The following is a 24,129-nucleotide window of genomic DNA, read 5'->3' as shown; positions in this document are numbered from 1 at the left end:
TTTCTAGTCTCTGAATGCAGATAATTCAAAGTGTTCCCATAGCTTTGGAAGTCAGTATCTTAAACATTTCTTTGTACCTTCTCAGAACATTACTTAAGTTTTTCTTCCTCAAACTTTGTGTATTTAGTAAATGAAAGATATGTTAGGACAGTAGACAAGATTTTACAGATGTGTGTTAAGCTTTATCAGAAAGTTTACAAATAGGTTTTCTTCCTTTTTTGGCCAAAAAACATGTTTCCACTATCTGGGCCATTCAGGAATCCAGTGCATCTAACTGCATACAAAACGTATGGAGCTGTCCTGTTGCAAAAGGTCCAGACCATGTTTGGTCCCGTGTGATTGGGCAGGTGCCTGTGGGGCAGCCTTTCTTGCAGAGGAAAGCAACTAACTGTCCCTTTATCCCAGGCATGGGAAATCACCCAGAAGACCTTTGCATATACCAACCACACAGTGCTTCCCGAAGCCCTGGAGCGCTGGCCGGTGGAGCTGGTGGAGAAGTTGCTTCCTCGACATTTGCAGATTGTTTATGAGATAAATCAGAAGCATTTAGATGTAAGTCATCATGAGAGATTCTTTATGCTTACCTCTCACTGGAATGAGGTCTTAAGATGAGAGGGTGGTTTCACCCTCACCAAACTTGAGGCCCAAACGTCTTACGTTGATAAATCAAAAGTATCCAAGTCTGAATGGGGCTCTGCTAAAAACATCTTTTTGCAAGTGCTAGAATGGAGGGAGATGGTCTCCCTAGGGCTAAACTGACCCCTCTCTGTGGGAGTGAACTTTTATATTCACTGCATCAGAGATTTTGCTTGGGAAATGAACAGTGTTATCCCAATATTGTTTTAAACCTAAATGACCAGCAAGGCCTTTCTTTTCTTTTGGCTAGAGAATTGCGTCCTTGTTTCCTAAAGACGTCGACCGTCTGAGAAGGATGTCTCTGATAGAAGAGGAAGGAGGCAAAAGGATCAACATGGCACATCTCTGCATTGTGGGCTCCCATGCTGTGAACGGCGTGGCTAAAATCCACTCAGACATTGTGAAGACAAAAGTGTGAGGGTCTAACACTTGTTTATTAATGGAATGACACTAGTAAATTTAGGGTTCTATTTGGGGATAAAGAAAGGCCCTGGCAGAAATGTTTAGAAGTATTTTATTCTATACAAAGAACCTTTGTCTTGGGTTGGGGGCGGGAGGGGAGGAGCTTCTTCTCTGAGCAGCCCTGACTCTAGACCTAAGAATCCAAAAAACCATTCTGAAAAGTCTGGAACATATATCAGTGCCAGGAAGTCAGATGGAGGTGATTAGATGAGGACTTTTTCTTATAATTCTTTTGAATTTCAAATGAATTTCTATTTAAAATGATAACCATAGCTGCTGTCAGCACCCTCCTTTTATTTCCTCTTTCTCAGCCTACTCTTGGCTTCTCGAATGTAACTCTGAACTTCATCCTGCATACAGGAACCTGTTGTTTCAGCCAGATTCAGTGATGTGTCTCTTCTGTCTGCAGATTCAAGGACTTCAGTGAGATAGAGCCCGACAAGTTTCAGAATAAAACCAATGGGATCACTCCAAGGCGCTGGCTCTTAGTCTGCAACCCGGGCCTTGCAGAGTTAATAGCAGAGGTAACTGGGAAGTGTTGGGAGTAGGGCGGGCTGTTGGGAATATAAGAGGCACAGGAGTAGATTTATAATTAGCAAATCTCCTGTGCAGCAGAGTCAGCTTCTTTAGCATGTGACTTCTGCATTCCCATCTAGCTCCACGCTTAGCAGCTCCTCGCACGTTGGTTTAATGCTCTAGTGTCACCATTTTGAAATTCTTAATAATTATTGAACAAGGGGCCCTGTGTTTTCATTTTGCACTGGGCCCCAGTAATTGTGTAGCTGGTCCTGGCTAATGGTACTCCTGTGACACAAAGATGGAAGATGATATCCCTATTTAGTAAAGGAGAATAGCAAAGTTCATACAAAGAACTAATAGAACCTGGGCCCTTTGACACCCTGTGGATTTCCCTGTGTTAACCCTTGAATGCAACTAGCAAAAGTATCTTCCTGTGTAGACTTTCTAGCCTCTTCTGTGGGTGGGTGAAGCCATTCTATATGTTGTATACTACATGGCCTACACCATTGTAGTCACTCACCACAACCAACCTACAGAAACTGCTCCATGTGGGCTTGATTATCACCCCTGAATTGAAATCACCTCTTCCTTTAAATTTAAAGAAAATTGGGGAAGAATACGTGAAAGATTTGAGCCAGCTGACGAAGTTGCACAGCTTCCTGGGTGACGACGTCTTCCTCCGGGAACTATCCAATGTGAAGCAGGTGAGGCTTCTAGGTGTAGGAGCCCTTCCTGGGCACTTGCTTTGAAGGTTTGTACTCCAGTTTTTCAAAATACACCATCCAGTGCTTCTGTATCTAAAGCACTCTGGCACCATGCACTTTCTCAACAGGAGAACAAGCTGAAATTTTCTCAGTTCCTGGAGAAGGAATACAGAGTAAAGATCAACCCATCCTCCATGTTTGATGTGCATGTGAAGAGGATACATGAGTATAAACGGCAGCTCTTGAACTGCTTGCATGTCATCACGATGTACAACCGTGAGTCAGCCCTGTAGCCACCAACAAGGCTAGGTCGCTGCCCCTCGAAGGCAGAAGCAGCAGTCTTGGTGTGGGTCTTCCATCCCAGCCATAACTGTCCTCTGTACCATCTGCTTCTCTTTTTCAGGCATTAAGAAAGACCCTAAGAAGTTATTTGTACCCAGAACAGTTATAATTGGTGGCAAAGTAAGTTGGTTCTATTAGGTGGGGGGTTGTGGCTCTCATCTCTTGCCATTTCTCCATTTCTTTATGGCTGCATTCGGTCCATATGTTTGACATTCTTTTCCAAGGCTGCCCCAGGATACCACATGGCCAAAATGATCATAAAGCTGATCACCTCAGTGGCAGATGTGGTGAACAATGACCCCATGGTTGGAAGCAAGTTGAAAGTCATCTTCTTGGAGAACTACAGAGTATCCCTTGCTGAAAAAGGTACTGCCTTCATTGCAGAATATGCAGTGGCCAGGACAAATTCTAGAAAAGGATTATATGGTATAGAAATTGTAGTGACTGACCTCAAGGAGCTAGTAATTTAGGATAGAATGTCACTCTTGGACAGAATGAGGGCCTAAGCCAAGAACTTTTAAGGTGATTCAGCTGAAACTCAGATTGATGTCACCAGAATCACTATCACAGGATTGCATTTGCACATGCATTTTTCTGACACTAGCTAGGAAGAGCCGGGTGCTAAAGAAGGTGGCTTTGAGGTTTTAGTATGGTGCAAACTGTGCTCTACCAAAGAAAGGAAAGGTCTTCAGTTCCAAGTTTCAGTTTTGCAACAGAACTTCAATTCCTCATCCCCAGAGTTTCCTGTGGTCATTGTGTGGGAGGAAGGGCTCTCATTTGTTCATGTGGCAATAGGGAATAAAGACAGATGTCAGGTTGCCAAAGCACGAGGCTTAGACATGCCTTATATGGGCACTGCAGGATCAAGCATGGAGCTCCCATGTGAGGACAGCCAGACTGGCAAGACACCAACATCCCTTTGTCTACTGCAAGGACCTTTGCTTATGTGCATTACATGCTCACAAAGCACCGTCCACTGGCAAATGCCAGCCATGTATTCAGCCACTTCCTATGTCAAAAAGATAAAGGAACCTTCTCTTTTTGTGGTACTTTTGGGTCCCCGATATTACTGTTTAAGAGCTGTCTGTGTGTCCCAGAAAGAAGAGCCAGGCTTTTGGGGGTCCAAATAGAGACATGTATAATCCACAAATACGCTCTCAAAGTAAAGCGAAGAGCTAGTCCTGACCTTTGTAGACAAATGAGGCTTCAGGCAGCACTAATTTGTGTGGAAGTCAGGCTGAAAGGTCAGAGGCATGGCGTCTAGTCCCAGGGCTTATTGCCCTGCAGTGCACGTGAAGGGAGCGAGGTGAGGAGAAGTGGAAGAAATGCAGACCGTGCAATTTCCTCAGGTTCCAAGTGGGAGTCAGGAGAGACTCCAAGAAAGGGAAGCTTGAAGATATTTTATAAAGTGGAGGAAATAAAACTGATAACGAAAATTAGGAGAAAGAGAAGAGAAACGTGGCACTAACTTTTACAGCAGAAAATCAGTCTGTGCTCTTTATAGTGTATATGCCAAGAGTAAGCATACAGGCAGTCCCCAGGTTACAAACATCAGACTTACATACAACCCATAGTTATGAACCAACCCCCATAACGCCTATTATATTAAAAATTCAAGGCACATACAATGGTTCATAATAACAACCGGTCGCTCCTTCACGACATGCATCAAAACATTATCATCACTGTATTATTCTGTTAAAGATGTTTTAGTGTATCTGAAAGTGTTTCTTTAATGTTTTTTATACAAGGAAAGGTACACTATACAGTAAGACAAACATTTGACTAACTGATGTTAGATATGAACTATACCTAACTGTTCCGACTTAGATACAAATTCGACTTCAGGACAGACTTAGGAACAGAGCTCATTTATAATCCGCGGACTGCCTGTACAGTTATTTAGCATTGTGGAGATAACCACCAAGAAATGACATAAAAAAAATGGACTAGAGTGGTTGCCTGAGTCACGGGAAAGGAGTAAGATCTGTCGTTCTATGCCATTTGAATGTTAATTTTGATGTGCATATACTACTTTAACGATCAAAGCAGGCTAGCTAGCTAAATGCTTGGCTATAATACAAGCAAATCTAGAGAAACAGAATTACTAATTTTAACATGCCTTGCTTGTAGTTATTCCAGCCACAGATTTGTCGGAGCAGATTTCCACTGCAGGTACCGAAGCCTCAGGGACAGGCAATATGAAGTTTATGCTGAATGGAGCCCTAACCATAGGGACCATGGATGGGGCCAACGTGGAAATGGCAGAGGAAGCTGGGGAAGAGAACCTGTTCATCTTTGGCATGAGGGTGGATGATGTGGCTGCTCTGGACAAGAAAGGGTAAGTGAATATCTCCTCTTTGTTGGGCAGATCAGCTCCGGGAGGGTACATGAGCTCAGAGGACTTCCTGACCACAAAGTATTCCACTGAGGCTATGTAACATGAGGCAGAGCAGCTGATCATCTCACATGAGGAATCAGGGGAGCCTTTGGGTGACAGAATAGTCTTACTAAACCCAGCAAGTAAAAGAAAAAGGAGCTTGGGCACTGGAGTAGTTGCTATTTGATATCAGCCATTGCAGAGCTGGCCTTAATGAGCCATTCAGCTCTCCGAACCTGTGATTTTCACTTTGATCAAAAGATGAACCAAGTTCTAGTTGAAGTTTTTGCCTATAATTTAAACCACTATCTAGTGTTCCTTTAAGATCTCAAATAGATGGACTGATATATGGTAGACAATAGATAGGAATTTACAGAAGCACTTGGAAATAGTTGTTTCCATTAATGTTGAGATAGGTTTCTTAACCTGGGTTCAAACAAGAAATAGAGTGCTGCTTGAAGGACCTGTTGGGATCACAACATTTGGCGGGTGCTGAAAATACTTCCTGACCCCTTGAAGTAAATTTTCACTCAGTAGCAAAACAAATCTTGAGAATTTGTGAGTCCAGAAAGCAACTCGTTCACTTAATACAGTGCTTGTTTAGAGGCATAATGTCTGCTTTGAAATGGATATTGCTGTATTCTAACAGATTAGACCATTGCTCTGGGGCTAGAATTTTCATAATCTACTGTTCTTACTGTCTTCAGCTATAAAGAACTAATCGAATTGGGGGGGATAAAAACTTCAAGATCTAGCTTAAAATTATTTGTACCCATGTTGAAATCTGTACTGCCTCCTCTAGGTGCTAGTATTTCTGGAAGTCAGCATTTGCATAGCTAATGTAGTACCTGGTTTTCTGTCAATCACACACACTAACAGAACCTTTTTCTTTTTACCCCCGTCCAAAGGTATGAAGCAAAAGAATATTATGAGGCACTTCCAGAGCTGAAGCTGGTCATTGATCAAATTGATAATGGCTTCTTTTCTCCTAAGCAACCTGACCTCTTCAAAGACATAATCAACATGCTCTTTTACCATGACAGGTGAGTTCCTATAAGAGTTCAGGGTTCTTTTGGCTGTAAAGGGTAATAGAACATCTTAAACCAACTACAACCCATCCATGTAGATTAGTTAGATCTGTGATCTGGTAAACTAACCCAGGCGTGGAAAGAAAATTTAGATATTCTCTACTAACAATGCCAGTGAGGTTTAAAAGTAAGACCCATAAATCAGGTATTCTTTTTCTCCTTTCTCCCAGCTTTTCAATGCATCCATATGATGACATTCTTAAGAATTAATACGGAATCACCATAAAAAGGTTGAGGGCTGCTCAAAATTCTTATGAATGGAAACAAGTTTGGTAAACCAGCCATGCCTGACATTAAGTAAAAGGGAATCTTAAATGAAATCTTAGCATGCATGTGTTAATGAAGTTTTCCATTGTTTTTTTCCTTCGATCACACACACTCAAAAAAAAAAGGTTTAAAGTCTTTGCAGACTACGAAGCCTATGTCAAGTGTCAAGAAAAAGTCAGTCAGCTGTACATGGTGAGTACATTGCCGAGATTTATAAAGGAAACCAGTTTACTGTGGTTAATTAAAATTTTTGTTCCTTTTTGTTAAATCTAAATAGCAGGGCCTCACAAACAAATCAAAAAAGAGAAGTTATTCAGACCAAAATTTGACTTTTCCCAAGTTCAGGTAAAGGTTGGAATTGGCATTTCAGTAGCAGCTTTAAGTTTTTTAATGCCTAAGCAAAAATATCATAGATAATTCAATATTTATTGAATATCTGGCATATGACAGGCATGTCCTGGATGCCAAGGATGTATAAAGCCTTAGTTTACTGTAAATACTCCTTTTATTTGTTCATTTATTCAACACAGAGGCACTGGCGGCCTTCTTCATGCCAGGCACTGTGCTGGGCACTGAGACATGAGAGGAACAAAAAGTCAGGCTCCTCCCTCCCTTCCCTCAAGGAGTCTGTTTAGTTCTGAGGTATATATCAGAATCATGGAGGCACCTTTTTCAAAGTGCAATGTCAGGTTCCCCCTGAGAGATTCTGATCTGAGTTGGTGGAGTCCCCCCTATATCTGAGAAACCTGCTAAGAGGATTCCTTGGCTGAGTACTAGTTTACTGGATAAGGACTGACCCACTAGTCTTTGAAAACTGCAAAATCAGTATTTCTCCTGGACTACTCACAAAGTAGGGCTATAGAAATAAAATCTGTAAATGTATAGAAAGAGGAAAGGTTGGAAAAAAAGAGGGAAACAAGAAAGACTATACCCAAAAAAAGGCTAGAACCATGTGATTAGCGCTTCATGTCACATGCAGAGTTATATATCTTTATCAGATAAACCTTTAGGTGTATTCTGTTAGTGGAAAGGTTGATCATCTCTGATAGCAAAGACTCTTAGTGAACTGCAGGCACTGGACTCAGTGTACAGGATGAGGTAGCTCTGTGCCAAGACTCCAGAGTGAGTTTCTTGAGGTTGATGCACTCTAAGCCTTTGCACCTTCTGGGAATGGCTTTGCCCTTGTCCACACAGTCTCCATTTTTGCCCTCCAAAAAAGCCATTATATAGCAGAAGAGCCGAGGGTCCATAAAATCTCCACCTCCTGCCCTTTGAACAAATAGGTAACTATAGCCAACAGAAACATGCTTTACTAACATATTTTGTTCACTTCAAGGCAGGTAACAAGGTGGTTCCCACAGTCATCCCAAATGCTCTATTGGGATTTTAAAATAGGATCATTTAAGACCTGTGCTGCTTTGTAGCCTTCATCTTCTGGTAGTGTCATATCTAGTCCTCCAACAGCATATAGACCAGAGTAAGTTCAAGTTAATGGCCATGAGTACCGCAGGGCAGTGGTTCCTGACCACTGCAGCAAGAAAACCACATACAGCCCCCAAGAACTCAAAGACAGGAAAGAGAATGGCCACCTCTTGCCTTTTCCTATGGGCCTACAAGATGCTTTGCACGTAGAAAGGCCACAAAGGAAAATACGAATAAAACAGAGCAAGAAAGGGCAAGGACAAATGCAAATGTCAGTTTAACACAGTGGGTCTCCTCTGTTAAAACTATGGCCCACATCCAACGGATGCCCATATAAAACCCAGCATTCTAGTCAGTCATTCTTGTTCACTGGTACAATTGGGGTTAATATGTAGTTGTAGTTTTTACTCTTAACAGTCGTGGTATTATGGAGGCTTAGAAAACAGTCCAGCATGTCTCGGAAGTGTATTCATTGTCCATTTAAAGAGTTAATGGAAGTGAAAAGAGAAAGCTTTCATTCCCTTATTTTCCAAAGTATGAATAAACTAATTCAGATTCTGCTTTGCAGAGCCTTAAGCAATCAGTTACTTTTGTTTTTCTTTTAAATCCTCATAATACATTGCTAGTATCTTTGAATAATGTCCTGTCATTTCCAAAGAACTTTTAAAGTTCTTTACTAAGGCATGAGGCTATAAAAATAACCTTTTTATCATATTCTTTGATATAAAAATGATGAGATTTTGATTTTTTTTTTTTTTTAATTAGGAATAAAGCCTTGAGTGAGCCTGTTTTGAAACCCCAATAGAGTATTTGGGGCTCCATGTAAATTCGCTGGGTCATCTATCTCCAGAAAGAACAAGAAACGCTAAGTAGGATTGTTTGCCTGCATTATAGCTAACGTTTTAGAGTAGTGTTGTTCAGACTTTGACTGTGAGCCACAGGGTCAAGCTCTTGACCTGAAGCCTGGCATTTGGCATACAGTAAATGTTAGTTCCTTCTTTCCTCCTACAGTTTAGAAGGGAGGTTTTGTCATTTATAAAAAACCATAGCAGGGAGTTTCCATCTCTGGTTTCTCTTACAATGCAAAATATTTTTTCTTTATTCTTAAGAGAAATGAACTCTAAATATGAGTCTGCCCTACCTAGTTCTCAACTGTGTAATGAGTATATTTAAGATTCATTCCAATTTATCCTTGTCACTTTCCCCATGGAATGTGCTTGGCCTGATGTTTTTCATAATGTTCACGGGGCAGTCAGGCCCTGAGCAATAAATGCATGTGTTATTTACAGAATCCAAAGGCCTGGAACACAATGGTACTCAAAAACATAGCTGCCTCGGGCAAGTTCTCCAGCGACCGAACAATTAAGGAATATGCCAAGGACATCTGGAACATGGAGCCTTCAGATCTAAAGATTTCCCTATCTAGTGAATCTAGCAACGGGGTGAACAAAGCCACTGGCAACTGAGTTGTAAAATGTCAGAAAAAACAGCTTGTTACTGAACTCAAATTTTTTATTTTAACATTCCTTGATTTTGTTTTGTTTGCTAATAATCCAGTTAAGTATCTTTGGGAATGAGGAGAGAAAGGGTCTGACTGTATGAGGGCTAAAAAAAAAAAAAAGTCAATCCCAAGGGCTGCATGAGTGCCAAAACTTAATATTTTAGAGCAGATTGGCTAGCATGCTAGTATTTTCCCCAGAGCTAGTCAGAAAGCTAGAAAATTGCTTGGAACTTCTTTAATGTCATTTAAATTAATTCAACTAAGTGAAATACAAATGATTTTACTACATTGGAGCACCTTTCTTATAATTGTTGTCTAAGTCCAAGTCAGAGACCACCTTATTCACAAATATCCCTGGCTGTTTTAGTAAGTACACATTTTTAGGTGGGATCCAAACTTTACCAAGTTCTGATTTTCCACAGTGAGGTTTCAGCGTGTTTCACAAAGTAGACTTTGATAGGCCAAATGATAGGATATGCCACCTAGCATCCATGCTTTCCCTTATTAAAATGGCAAGTGACTTGTAGAAATGTCAATGACTTCAGCTCATCCAAGCAACCCAGTAAAATGTTACATCAAAAAATACACATCACAGGTGGTGGTGATTGGACCAAGTCTTCATTGAAGGTTTCTGCTGCTCTAGGACCATTGTCTCATGCCCACTGCTTGCTCAGGAAGTATCTGTAGAAAAATAACCTAGATCATCAGCTCATATGCTTTCCCCACCTCATCATCTAAGTAAGCCAGAGCAGCCCTGATTGCCTTTAAGGGAAAGCAAAGCAACTCTTACCTTACAGTTATTAGTAGTATGGGGCTTTTGCAAAGGTAGTTGTGATGGCAGCCAGGAGGAAAGATAACCATTTTGACCCTCTCTTTATTCCTGTATGCATTGTATGCGATTTCATAGAGCTGCAAAGGACAGAACAACAGACTCATAGGTTGACAATCAAAGCCATGAGTTTTCTAGTCTAATGTTCCTAAAAGGGTACAGAAACAGCCAGCCTGGGGAGTTAGTCCCATTAAGTTAGAGACATGGGATCTCTCCACATCCACAGCTGTCTCTGTAGTTCATGATCTGCATCCACACAGCTGATGGAGACACTGAGAAAACCTCGTCGTTCCCTTGCCCAGGCCTGACTGCCAGAGGGCTAGGAATTCCTACAGACCCAAACTAAAAATAAACTAGTAGAGGTTTATTATTTTGTTCTTTAAAAACCACATCTCCATTTTTATAGTCACTATTCTAGAGTGGGAGCCCTGTTGGCACAGTGGTTAAGAGCTCAGCTACTAACTAAAAGGTCAGCAGTTTGAATCCACCAGCCACTCCTTGGAAACCCTATGGTGCAGTTCTACTCTGTCCTGTAGGGTCGCTATGAGTCAGAACTGACTCGACAGCACCTAACAACAACATGCTAGAGAGACTATCTGGAGGTTGCCATAGCAGCGAGAACTTTATATTTGCAAACTCACAGACCCTGGATAAGGAACCAGACTCTTTCCCCCCAAACACTCCTTTGAGATGAGTAGCATAGGATGCTGATGTTCACTGTGTATACCGCCTCCTACAGGGCAGCGTGGCCATTTAGGGGTGTAGAGAATCCCTTATAATGTCAGAGATCCTCCTTAGAGCTCTAATTAAAGTTCGGTCAGATAAGAAAATGGTGAAATAAGTATATTATGTTTCAGTCAGCACTGAACTCTTAGTTTACCTTTTTTCCATACTCCAAAGGCACTGTCTTGTCATCCTCTCCATGTATGATGAGAAGGGGAGAAGACAGGAACTTAACACTAGGGACAAGTGGAAGAAAAGCGTTCAGTTCAAGAATTATACGTTGGGATTTCGCCTCTTCTAAGTTAAAGCTTTTGCAAAGCATGAGGTTTGCCCAAAACACAAGGTACCTCTTCCTTTCCAGGAATAATAATACCATAAGCTTCATATAGTAACTTCTTTTTCTGTAGGCAAGTTTCCCTCTCTTCCATTTACTCATACAATCTAATAGGGTAGTATTTTCTTTTATGTGATTTTTAAAAATACCAAAGAAGACACTGAAATACTGAATGTATACAGCATTAGAAGAACTTCATCATCTTCCTTATTATATTTTAACCAAATGACTATAAAGCAAAAACTTAAAACTCAAAAATAGCAAGAACTACCACAAGACCAAAGAGACCTCTTTGTTGTGATTTATTTCCTCCTTGGAAATTCTATGGGGCAGTTCTACTCTGTCCTATAGGGTTGCTATGAGTCGGAATCGACTGGATGGCACGGGGTTTCCCCATATATGTACAGGGTAGACATGCACTTAACAGATTCGATTAGCTTCCTGATCAGCCTCCTAGTTTGGTAATTCAGAAAGGCTATGGCATGAAGAATGACTTGTTCCCACTCCAAGAACTTTCTAATATAAATACACCCTTCTCCAAATTCCAGTACCCATCTACCCATCACAGTGATCTGCTGTTAACTCCTAAGAATGTTAGGTCCCTCAAGTTGTGTTGAAATAAGGGGGAAAAATAGATAGATAGATACAGATAACTACTACCTAGTTGAGGCCTTCTTAAATTCTCCCAACTGCAAGAGGCTAACTTGCCAAACTATGGTCGTTGTACTTGCTGTTGGGTTAGTGGGCTGGATGGTGAATGGGCTTTGGTTACTTGGGGAATAAGGTCTAAAAGTGAGGCCTCCCCTGCGGTATGTTAGTCTAGACACTAGAGGATGCTAAACACTTTAAATCTACAACTTCCTTCATGACAACAGATAAAGGATTGAATTGGTGAAGTCACTGAATTAGGAAGAAAATATCAAATGCTGGAAACTCGTGGACACCTTACTCTACTTCCTAGTGCCCATCTAAGAATGATATTTAGACTTCTCATCTCCCCATCTAATAAGTCACACAATAATTACCCCCAAATCCTGTGAATATAGTAATAATGGACATCTTTTCATCATTAGCTTACTTTTCATCATTAGGGAAGACTATTTTGTCTTTTTTCATGGAATCCATAAGCAGGCGTAAAAATCCTGGAAGTTTACGGTAAATCTGTTCAAAAAAGAAAAAATTAAAACTTAACCTTGTAGCTATAATGTCATTTATTATAGTCTGCCACTATGATCTATAGTAATAACCCAGTGCTCTAGAGTAATATACAGTTTTTTTTTCCTAAGTATAATGAATTTTTTTTTTGAAAAAAACTTTTTAATTTGAAAATAATTCATGTAAATGCAGGGAATTTGGAAAGTACAGAAAGAAACAAAGATGACACACATCACACATAATCACACCATGTGTAGATAATCACTGTTAACATTTTGTTATTTTTAATCCTGTCTTTTTTAAAAATATGAATAATACCATTAACTCTTGTTTCTCTATACTCAAAAAGGAGCAGGGATGTACACAATCTAAAAATTGCTTCAATAATGAACATAATTAACTGGTTTTGTTGGGGAAAGAGTATTCTGATTAGTCAAAAGTTCTGGTGAAATTACATAATACATAGATAATTGGTTTTAAAAGACACGATAAACTTCATTGAACACAATATAACAATGCTGTGATTTATACGGCATTTTAGGTTTTAACAGTGACCACAGGACCCCAAACATCAATTATCATCCTAAACATACCAAAAAAAAAAAAAAGTTCCTGTTTAATAGCAAATTCCAGTAAACAGAATGCTAGATAAATCAGCTTTTACTGTGTTTTCAAAACATCAATAGGTAAATTGGTTTATGCTTCCTAAAAGCACCCTTTTCAGCTGAAAAGGAGGGGAAAAGGTCAGAAACCTTGAGCAATATAGAGCCTTCCTTACAAGTTTGATCCCTACCTCTAAACTATATCCCACATCTCCCTCTCTTCACATCTTTGCTATCATCTGGCCTAAGTCACAGTTCATCTCTTGCTTGGACTGTGACAACAACCTCCTAAGTGACTCCCTGCTTCCACCTTCCTCTATAATCCAGTTCCCACAGGGAAACGAGAGTGATAATTTCAAAATGCAAATCAGATCACGTTACTCTTGCTTAAAATCCTCTGAAGGCACTTGGAATTAAACCTAAACATTCATGTTGACCTTTGAGGCCCCACAGAACCTGGCTGCTCATCTATCACTCCAGCCCTACTGCCTTCTTTCTGCACCTCGAATGTGCCAGGCTTGTTCCTAACTTCTTCATGTTCCCGGTCCTGCACCATCCTCACAGTCATTGCTATGTTTGAGCCCACTGTTGCAGCCACTTTGTCAATACATCTCATTGAGGGTCTTCCACTTTTTTGCTGACCTTCTACTTTACCAAGCATGATGTCCTTCTCCAGGGACTTGTCCCTCCTGGTAACCTGCCCAAAGTACATGAGACGAAGTCTTGCCATCCTCACTTCCACGGAGCACTTTGGCTGTGTTTCTTCCAAGACAGATTTGTTCATTCCTCTGGCAGTCCACGGTATATTCAGTATTCTTCACCAACACCGTAATTCAAATGCGTCAATTCTTCTTTGGTCTTCCTTATTCACTGTCCAGCTTTTGCATGTGTATGAGGCAATTGAAAATACCTCATATACACCTTAGTCCTCAAGGTGACATCTTTTTAACACGTTAAAGAGGTCTTTTCCAGCAGATTTGCCCAATACGATACATTGTTCGATGCCTTGACTGCTTCTTCCATGGGGTTGGATTACGAATCCAAGTAAAAGGAAATCCGTGATAATTTCAACCTTCTCTCCATTTATCATAATGTTGTTTATTGGTCCAGTTGTGAAGATTTTTGTTTTCTTTATGTTGAGGTGTAATCCATATTGAAGGCTATAGTCTTTGATCTTTATCAGTAAGTGCTTCAAGTCCTCTTTGCTTTCAGCAAGCAAGCTTATATCATCTGCATATTGCAGGTTAATGAGTCTTCCTCCAATCCTAATGTCATGTTCTTCATATCTTCCAGCTTCTCGGATTATTTGGTCAGCATACAGATTGAATAAGTATGATGAAAGGACACAACCCTGACAAACACCTTTCCTGAGTTTAAACCATGCAGTATCCCCTTGTTCCGTTTGGACAACTGCTTCTTGTTCTATCTACAGGTCCCACATGAGCACAATTAAGTGTTCTGGAATTCTGATCCTTCACAATGTTATCCATAATGTGTTATGATCCACACAGTGGAATGACTTTGCCAAAACACAGGTAAACATCTTTCTGGTATTCTCTGCTTTTATCCAAGATCCATTTGACATCAGCAATGATATTCTTGGTTCCACGTCCTCTTCTGAATCCAGCTTAAACATCTGGCAGTTCCCTATTGATGTACTGCTGCAAACACTTTTGAATGATCTTCAACAAAATTTTGCTTGCATCTGATATTAATAATATTGTTTGATAATTTCTGCATTCTGTTGGATCACATTTCTTCGGAATGGGCACAGATATGGATCTCTTCCAGTTGGTTGGCCAAGTACCTGTCTTCCAAATTTTTTGCCAAAGATGAGTGAGCGCTTCCAGCACTGCATCCATTAGGTGAAACATCTCAATTGATATTCCCTCCATTCCTGGAGCCTTGTTTTTCACCAGTGCCTTCAGTGCAGCTTGGACTTCTTCCTTCAGTACCATCAGTTCTTGATCATATGCTACTTCGTGAAATGGCTGAACATTGACCAGTTCTTTTTGGTACAGTGACTCTGTCTGTATTCCAGCCATCTTCTTCTGATGCTTACTGTGGCATTCAGTTTTTTGCCTATGTCATTGTTGTTTTTAGGTGCTGTTGAGTCGGATCTGACTCATAGTGACCCTGTGTACTACAGAGTGAAGCCTTGCCTGGTCCTTCTCCATGCTCACAATCGTTGTTATGCTTAAGCCCATTGTTGCAGCCACTGTGTCAGTCCATCTCCTTGAGGGTCTTCCTCTTTTTTGCTGACCCTGTACCTGATAACATGTCCAAAGTATGTAAGATGCAGTCTCGCTATCCTTGTTCTAAGGAGCATTCTGGTTGTACTTCTTCCAAGACAGATTTGTTCATTCTTTTGGCAGTCAGTGGTATATTTAGTATTCTTTGCCAACACCACAATTCAAAGGCATCAATTCTGCAGTCTTCCTTATTCATTGTCCAGCTTTCACATGCATAAGATGTGATTGGTCATTAGGGTTCAGTGCATCAAGTCTATTCATGAGATGGTCTCTAAATGCAGGTGGGATATACTCGAGGTCGAACTTTATCTCTCATGGACTTGCTTTAATTTTCTTCAGCTTCAGCTTGAACTTGCATATGAGCAACTGATGGTCTGTTCTGCAGTCAGCCCCTGGCCTTCTTCTAACTGATGATATTGAACTTCTCCATAATCTCTTTCCACAGATGTAGTCGATTTGATTCCTGTGTATTCCATCTGTGTGTAGTCACCATTTATGTTGTTGAAAAAAGGTATTTGCAATGAATAAGTCGTTGGTCTTGCAAAATTCTATCATGCAATCTCCAGCGTCATTTCTATCACCAAGGCCATATTTTCCAACTACCAATTCTTTGTTTGCAACTTTCACATTCCAGTCAACAGTAATTATCAATGAGTCTTGATTACATGTTTGATCAATTTCAGACTGCAGAAATTGGTAAAAATCTTCTATTCATCTTTGCCATTAGTAATTGGTGTGTAAATTTGAATAATAGTCATATTAACTGGTCTTCCTTGTAGATATTTGGATATTACCGTATCACTGAGACAGTGCTATATTTCAGGATAGATCTTAAAATGTTCTTTTTGACAATAAACGTGATGCCATTCCTCTTCAATTTGTCATTCCCAACATAGTAAACCATATGATTATCCAATTTGAAATGAACAATACCAGTCCATTTCAACTCACTAATGCCTAGGATATCAACGTTTATGCTGTTCACTTCATTTTTGATGACTTCCAATTTTCCTAGATTCATACTTCATACATTCCATGTTCCGATTATTAGTGGATGTTTGCAACTGTTTCTTCTCATTTTGAGTCGTACCACATCATCAAATGAAGGTCCTGAAAGCTTGACTCCATTCACGCCATTAAGGTCAACTCTACTCTGAGGAGGCAGCTCTGCCCCAGTAATATTTGAGTGCCTTTCAACCTGAACGGCTCATCGTCCGGCACTATTTCAGACAATGTTCCACTGCTATTTGTAAGGTTTGCACTGGCCAACTTTTTAAGAAGTAGATTGTCACGTCCCTCTTCTAGTCTGTCTTAGTCTGGAAGCTCTGCTGAAACCTTTATACCACGGGTAACCCTACCGGTATCTGAAATACTGGTGGCATAGCTTCAAGCATCAGAGCAATACGCAAGCCACCACAGTACAACAAACTGACAGACGAGTAGTGGTTTAAAAGGATAACAAGTGTAAAAGATCTTATAAAAACTGGACACCCTACATAACTCTCAAGTATTTTATAACACATAATTGCCCTATTTCTACCCCAGTGCCTTGGCTCACCTTCTCTCCTCCCTCTGTTCCCTAACCTCACCTTCAGGAAAGGAGCTCAGATCCCATCTCTCCATAAAACATCATGGGCCACAACTGCCCATGAAACTTCACTGGTCTCTGAATTCTTCCTTCCTTGAAATTGTTCTTGGTCCTCCCCTAACACTTACTTTAGTCTTCTCTGTAGCAGAAAAAGTAAGAAAAGGGAACAAACATGTACTGAGCATCCACTAGCAGCTGGGTTCTTCATCTTACTTAATTTAAACTTCACAAGAGCCTATGCAGTAGGCATTATCAACACCTGTATAAGAATGGGCAAACTCAGAAGGGAAAAGACTTACCAAGGTCATAAATTGTTAGTGGCAGAAATAAAATCTGAACCCAAATCTACCTGGCTCCAGAGTCCACGAACTTCCTACAATTTTCTGAGTAATGAAGTTGATTCCAAAGTGACAGGTGAATGATATTTTATTGCCCTCTTCCCCCATTTATGTCCTGTCTCTCCAACTAGAAAGGAAGCTTCTTAAGGAAGCATGCCTTTTGCTACATCCATGTGTCTCACACCACTCAACAATAATGTTCATAGAGTTATCGCACTTATAATAAAAATAGCTGACATCCATTGAGTGCTTATTTTGTGCCAGGCAGTACTGTAGATACTTTTCATATATTAATTTGTTTAATTATCACAACAATCTTGAATAAACTATTATTATCTCCATTTTGAAGGAACCCTTGTGGTACAGTGATTAAACTCTCAGCTGTTATCCAAATGGTTGGTGGTTTGAACCCACCAGCTGCTCCATGGGAGAAAGATGTGGTAGTCTGCTTCCATAAAGATTTATGGCCTGGAAACCCTATGAGGCAGTTCTACTCTGTCCTACAAGGTCACTATGAGTCGAAATCGACTTGACAGCAGTGGGTTCGGTTTTGGGTTTATCTCCATTTTATTGTTAAGGTAGTTGAAGCACAGAAAGCAATTAGCCCAAGGAAACACAGCTGTTAAGTGACCGGCTCGAACATTGAATCCAGTAAGTCTGACACCACAGTCTTAGTTCTTAAATTCTGCATGATACTGCAGGTCTGCTATGCTTCTAGACTGTAGAAGTGTCTGTTAAACAGAAGTTTTATGAGATGTTCAATTAAATCCCAAGCTTTAAAAAAAATGGGATCTTTTCTACTTCTAATAAGAGAGGAATTGTTACAGGCCAAGCTTTTGCCACAAACCACTAGAAAATCTGGATAAAGTATAAAGAACTTTTCTTTAAAGGTGTCAGAGACCTACCAAGGCAGCGAGGACTTGGGGGCTGTAGATCCCAGAGAGAAGGGAAGCTCAGAGAGGTGAACTCAACATTCAACACCAGTTTCTTGAAACACAGCTGTCAAGTCAAAATAAAGCAAGAAAGTAGAGGCAAAAGAACACAGAATGGATAAGGCAAATAGAAAAGAACGTAATAAGGGGGTAGATTTAAACCTAAATATGTAATTACATGTAAATAGACTAAACACTATAATTACAGAGAGCCTCTGGGTTATGAAGATCTGCCTTGTCCTTTAATGTTATATACATTTGCTCTCACTTTGACAGGATTGAACCAACCCCTACTGCAACAAAGTCTTCACCACAGTCACCTTCACTTGCTGAACATACAACTTTTAAATCATTCAAAAGGCTCATACCCCTTTCTTGCACTAAAATAAGGATAAATAAGAACCATATGCACCTGTTCTGACTTCCTTACAAATGTGACTTAAAGACACACTCAGGGAAGGATCTCATTTGTAACCTCGGGACTGCCTGTAATAGAGTTTACCCCATCCTGGAAAAGAAATAGAAATCCCACTACATTCTGCTCACAAGAGATATACATTAAATATAATAATCCATAAAAGTTGAAAGTCAAGGGATAGAAAAAGATGTAACTTGCAAACATAGACTAAAACAAAGGTATGCTAATATTAGACAAAATTCACTTTAAATCAAGAACCATTAATCATAAAAAAGAGAGACAATGAAAAAGAGCAATCCACCTGGAAGACATAAAAAAATTACGTTATTAGTTGTGTGCACCTAATAATGCCTGTACTGACTCATAGCAACCCTACAGGACAGAGTCAGACTGCCGCATAAGGTTTCCAAGGATCAGCTGGTGGATTCAAACTGCCCACATTTGGTTAGCAGCCAAGCTCTTAACCACTGCACTACCAGGGCTCCAGATGTTGTGTTAGCAGACATGAAAACAACATTAATTAAGCTCTTGAGTGACCAGGTGCATTGTCAATGAGCAGTAATATTTTGAAAGGAGTCTTTTCTTCTGAGCAGTAGTTCTCAACCAAAAAAACCCAAATCCATTGCCATCAAGTCTAGTTCCAACTCATAGCAACCCTATAGGACAGAGTAGAACTGTCCCATACAGTTTCCAAGGAGCGGCTGGTGGATTCAAACTGCCAACCTTTTGGTTAGCAACCGTTGTGCTTAACCACTAAGGCTCCAGGGCTCCAAACCGTGGCCTTAAAATTTTCAGCAAACCGTGTTGTAAACAGATGTGCTGTCATTCAGGCTTTGTTGTTCCATCTGTAGAGGACAGGCAGAGTAGACTTAACTTAATTCTTCAGGTCCTTGGGATTCTCAGAACGGTAAATGAGTGTTGGCTTCAGCTTAGAGTCACCAGCTGCACTGGCCCCTAACAAGAGGGTTAGCCTGTCCTTTGAAGCTTTGAAACCAGGCATCGATGTCTGCTCTCTGGCAATGAAATTCCTAGATAGCATCTTCCAATGGAAGGCTGTTCTGTCTACATTGAACATCTGTTGCTTATGTAGCCACCTTCCTCAATTATATTAGCTCGATCTTCTGCATAACTTACTGCAGCATCTACGTCAGTACTTGCTGCTTCAACTTGCACTTCTATGTTACACAGACAGCTTTCCTTAAACCTCATGAACCAACCTCGGCTAGCTTCCAAGGTTTCTTCTGCAGCTTCCTCACCTCTCTCAACCTTCGTAGAATTGAAGAGAGTCAGGGCCTTGCTCTGGATTAGGCTTTGGCTTAAGGGAATGTTGTGGCTCGTTTGATCTTCTATCCAGATCACTAAAACTTTCTCCATATCAGCAATAAGTCTGTTTGGCTTTCTTATCATTCGTGTGTTCACTGGACTGGCACTTTTAATTTCCTTCAAGAACTTTTCCTTTTTGCATTCACAACTTGGCTAACTGTTTGGTGCAAGAGGCCTAGCTTTCGTCTGTCATGGTCTTTGACATGGCTTCCTCACTAAGCTTATCATTTCTAGCTTTTAATTTAAAGTGAGAGACATGCAACTCTTTCTTTCACTTGAACATTTAGAAGCCATTGCAGGGTTATTAATTGGCCTAATTTCCATATTGTCAAGCCTCAGGGAATAGGGAGGCCCAAGGAGGCGGAGAGAGATGGGGGAATGGCCAGTTGGTGGAGCAGTCAGAACACACACAGCATTTATCAATTAAGTTCGCCATCTTACACGGGTGCGGTTCATGGCACCCCCAAACGATTACAATAGTAACATCAAAGATCACTGATCACGGATCACATAACAGATATAACAATAATGAAAAAGTTTGAAATATTGCAAGAATTACCAAAACGTGACACTGAGACATGAAGTGAGCACATGCTGTTGGAAAAATGGCACCAATAGACTTGCTCAACACAAGGTTGCCACAAACCTCAGTTTGTAAAAAATGCAGTATCTGCAAAGTGCAATAAAGCAAAGGGCAATAAAACAAGGTATGCCTGCATGGAGATATGACTACAAGCAATTGAGCATTAGGCATGGAATAAAAATATAAAATTAGGACAATTTATGCAGATTTTTTTTTAAAGTATATCTTGTGATCCAATTCTTTGTGTTTTATTTTGTTAGAAGGATTGCCTTCTCTACCTGGGATATGATGTAAAACCAGTAGTCAGTTGCCTTGAACTCCCTGGAGACTATCATAGAATCATGAAAGATATATAGTTGACAGTTCATAGGTCTAAAAAGAGGTTTATTTTTACTTTCAAAAAGGAATAATACCACCAGTGACTGCCCTGACAGGGAACACAACAAAGAGTCCCTGACAGAGCAGGAGAAAAGTGGGGTGCAGGACTCAAATTCTAGCAAAAAGACCAGACTTAATGGTCTGAGACTGGAGGGACCGCAGAAGACATGGTCCCAGGACTCTCTGTTAGGCTGTAACTGAAACCCTTCCAGAAGCCAACTCTTCAGACAAAGATTAGACTGGACTGTAAGATATAAAATGATACTCATGAAGACAGTGCTTCTTAGCTGAAGTAGATACATGAGACTAAATGGGCAGCTCCTGTCTGGAGGCGAGATGAGAAGGCAAAAAGAGACAGGAGCTAGTTGAACGGACATGGGAAATCTGGGGTGGAAAGGAGGGGTGTGCTGTCACATTACAGGGAGAGCTACTAGGATCACGTAACAATGTGTGTATAAATTTTTGTATGAAAACCTAACTTGAACTGTAAACTTTCACTTAAAGCACAGTAAAAAATAAAAATTTTTCATTTCAAAAGAAAACAAAAAGGAATAATAATAAATAAACCTAAGTCAAGTCTATTGGAAAATTTTAAAGATAAGAAGTATGGTTAATGAAAAAAAAAAAAAAACTTAGCTTTCGATAAGCCACTCAGTTGTTAGAAGAAAATAAAAAGACTACCAAATCCAAAAGCCATTTGTGTCCCCTTTCACAGTGTCTTAGTTATCAAGTGCTGCTATAACAGAAATACCACAGGGTGTCAGCTCCAGGGTAAGGCTTTGTCTCTCTGTCAGCTCTGGGAGAGGTCCTTGTCATAAATCTTCCCCTGGTTTGGGATTTTCTCAGCACAGGGACCCAGGTCCAAAGGACGCACTCTGCTCTTGGCTTATCCTTCTTAGTGGTAGGAGGTCCCTTTCCTCTCTTGCCAATTCTCTATTCTGTATCTCAAAAGAGATTGACTCAAGATACAACCTAATCCTGTAGATTTTGTCCTGCCTCATTAACATAACTGCCTCTAATCCAGGCTCATTAATATTATACAGGTTAGGATTTACAACACTTAAGAAAATCACATCAGATCACAACATAAAGGACAATCACACAGTACTGAGAATCATGGCCTAGCCAAGTTGACACACATTTGGTGGGGGGATACAATTCAATCCATAACAGATAGCAACTGGCTAATAATCTGTCTTGAGTTAGACAAACTTAGAAACATGTAAAACTAGTTAAGAAAAGGAAGGTGATTAATAAATATAAGTGTGTAGAAACAGACTATATTCTGACATGATGTGAAGATGAAAAGCATGAATATGATTACTATAAAATTCAGGCTAAGAATTACATCTAAGGTAGGGCTTATTGACTCACTTTTAACAAGGGATAATTGAGAGTTGCAACCCATACGTTGGTAAATGGAGCTTCCAGGATAATAGCATCAACTGGGCATCCTTGAAAATAATAAAAAAGAAAACAGTAACTCCCCTCTTATACTTAAATACCATCTTTATGTATGAACTTGTACATAAACTACCTCCATCAAAATCAGCTGTGAAACTTATTAATAATGCAAATTTCTGGACCTTACACCAAACTGAGTCAGAATCTCAGGGAAGAGAGGGCCTGAGAATGTGCATGTTTTAGCAAGCTGTCTTCTCTTCCAAGAAATTCTATGTACATGATAGTTGAAAACCACTATCATCTTCCAAGAATACAACCAGTTCATTGTTAAGAATGTGCCAGAGGCTGACTAGGTTATTTTAGCCACCGTCCCCTTCTGAGAAAAAATAGAAAATGTGTTTGTGGGGTGTGTGTATGTGTTTTGAGGCATCTGAGGGCTACTAAATTAGTAAGAATTTGTGGAGCCAGTACAAAAAGAGAAAATTCAAGAGAGTTTGAGGTGCCTTTCTCCTCAAAACAGTTGAAATTCTGAAAACTAAGGAGGTTGCTAAGAGGTTTAGAAGCTAAACAGAACTTTTGGCATTTTCACAGGTCCAAAGGAACAAAAAGTAGAGTTCAGTATATGCCAAGGGGAGAGCCCTAGTAAATTTCTCAGGCTTTTGGCTATGATCTCAAAGGACTACACCCTGGGAATAATGGTGAACTAGAAATAGACAAGCCCTCAAAAAGACTGAAGCCCAGCTTCAAATAACTTCAATCTCTGATTGCATTAGGGTGATCTTCCCCTAATATAACTGCCTTTTAGGGGAAAATAAATTATTTCTGAAAGATAACATCACCCAGAGCCTCAATTATCTCTACAGTTCTCCATAAACAATGTCTTAACACTATCAAAAATAACCAGGCATACAAAAAAGCCAAAAATGGACCAAAAACAAAAAAGCAGATGACAGAAAGAGATCAACAAGAGCTCTATATATTGGAGTTATCACATAAAAAAAAAAAAAAAAAAATTTATAACTTACAGTAAACAAGAAATAGTAAGATTATTAAAATTTTAATATCTATTAAAACTAATACATTGATATTAAAATATTGAAATTATATTTAAACCACACATATTTACATACATGTGTTACATATATAGGCATATAATTTAAATACATATTAAGTGATTGATAAATTCAAGAAATAAATGGCAAGAAAAAATTTCAGCAGAAAGCTGTAAATACTATAAAGAATAATCAAATGGGAATTCTAGAATGGAAAAATATAATAACAAATCAAGAAATCAACAGACTAGTTAAACACCAGATTAGGTTTAGCTGAAAAGAAAATTAGTGAACTGCCTAATAGGTCAAAAGAAAATAAAGCAGAAAAAGACAAAAGTCTGGAAAACTCATAAAAGATATGGGTGGGATATGGGGGATGGACACATTTACATATAGTTCCAGAGGGGAAGAAGAAAATGGCAGACATAATATTTGAAGATATAATGGCTAATAATTTTCCAAAACTAATGAACAACATCAAGTCATGGACTTAAGAGGTACTATGAACTAAGCAGGGTAAGAACTAAGAAACCACACCAGGCAAGTCATGGTAAAGCTTCTGAAAACCAAAGCCTTTTGAAAAATTTCAAAATTAGCCAGAAGAAGGAGTAAACATTATCTTCGAAGGAGCAACAGTAAGACAGACAGCTGACTTCCTAAAGAAATAGTGGAAGCCAGAACACAATGGATAACATCTATAAAGTGCTGAAATAAAATTTACTGCCAACCTAGAATTCTATGCCCGGTGAAAATAGCCTTCAAAAATAAAGGTAAAATAAAAATATTTTCAGAGCAAAGCTGAGAGAATTAATCAACAGACAGGCAGAACAAAAATTACCCCAGATGGAAACTCAGAGATACGGGAAGTAAGAAAGAACAAAGAAAAGGATAAACCTA

The 24,129-nt window shown here is 39.7% G+C and overlaps 2 protein-coding genes across 2 annotated transcripts in view; one reads left to right on the top strand and one right to left on the bottom strand.

The window, feature by feature from the left end:
- The window catches only part of PYGL (glycogen phosphorylase L), a 62,793-nt gene extending 41,371 nt beyond the window's left edge, over positions 1-21,422 (top strand). The window contains exons 10-20 of the mRNA XM_010588631.3: positions 406-552; positions 887-1,050; positions 1,508-1,622; positions 2,220-2,321; positions 2,450-2,597; positions 2,725-2,783; positions 2,888-3,029; positions 4,797-5,004; positions 5,952-6,086; positions 6,524-6,590; positions 9,110-21,422. Coding sequence (XP_010586933.3) covers positions 406-552; positions 887-1,050; positions 1,508-1,622; positions 2,220-2,321; positions 2,450-2,597; positions 2,725-2,783; positions 2,888-3,029; positions 4,797-5,004; positions 5,952-6,086; positions 6,524-6,590; positions 9,110-9,286 — 1,464 coding nt within the window. The 3' untranslated portion in view covers positions 9,287-21,422. The remainder of the gene's footprint in view (positions 1-405; positions 553-886; positions 1,051-1,507; positions 1,623-2,219; positions 2,322-2,449; positions 2,598-2,724; positions 2,784-2,887; positions 3,030-4,796; positions 5,005-5,951; positions 6,087-6,523; positions 6,591-9,109) is intronic.
- The window catches only part of ABHD12B (abhydrolase domain containing 12B), a 35,260-nt gene continuing 21,238 nt past the window's right edge, over positions 10,108-24,129 (bottom strand). The window contains exons 10-13 of the mRNA XM_064291853.1: positions 22,151-22,230; positions 12,286-12,368; positions 11,031-11,109; positions 10,108-10,230 (exon numbers count right to left, since the gene is read on the bottom strand). Of these exons, the coding sequence (XP_064147923.1) occupies positions 10,108-10,230; positions 11,031-11,109; positions 12,286-12,368; positions 22,151-22,230 (365 nt within the window). The remainder of the gene's footprint in view (positions 10,231-11,030; positions 11,110-12,285; positions 12,369-22,150; positions 22,231-24,129) is intronic.

This window comes from Loxodonta africana, chromosome 10 (assembly GCF_030014295.1).
Source record: "Loxodonta africana isolate mLoxAfr1 chromosome 10, mLoxAfr1.hap2, whole genome shotgun sequence".
NCBI classification, from domain to species: domain Eukaryota; kingdom Metazoa; phylum Chordata; class Mammalia; order Proboscidea; family Elephantidae; genus Loxodonta; species Loxodonta africana.
The sequence above is the reverse complement of the archived record's forward strand: the minus strand, read 5'-3'. Positions and strand labels throughout refer to the sequence as shown.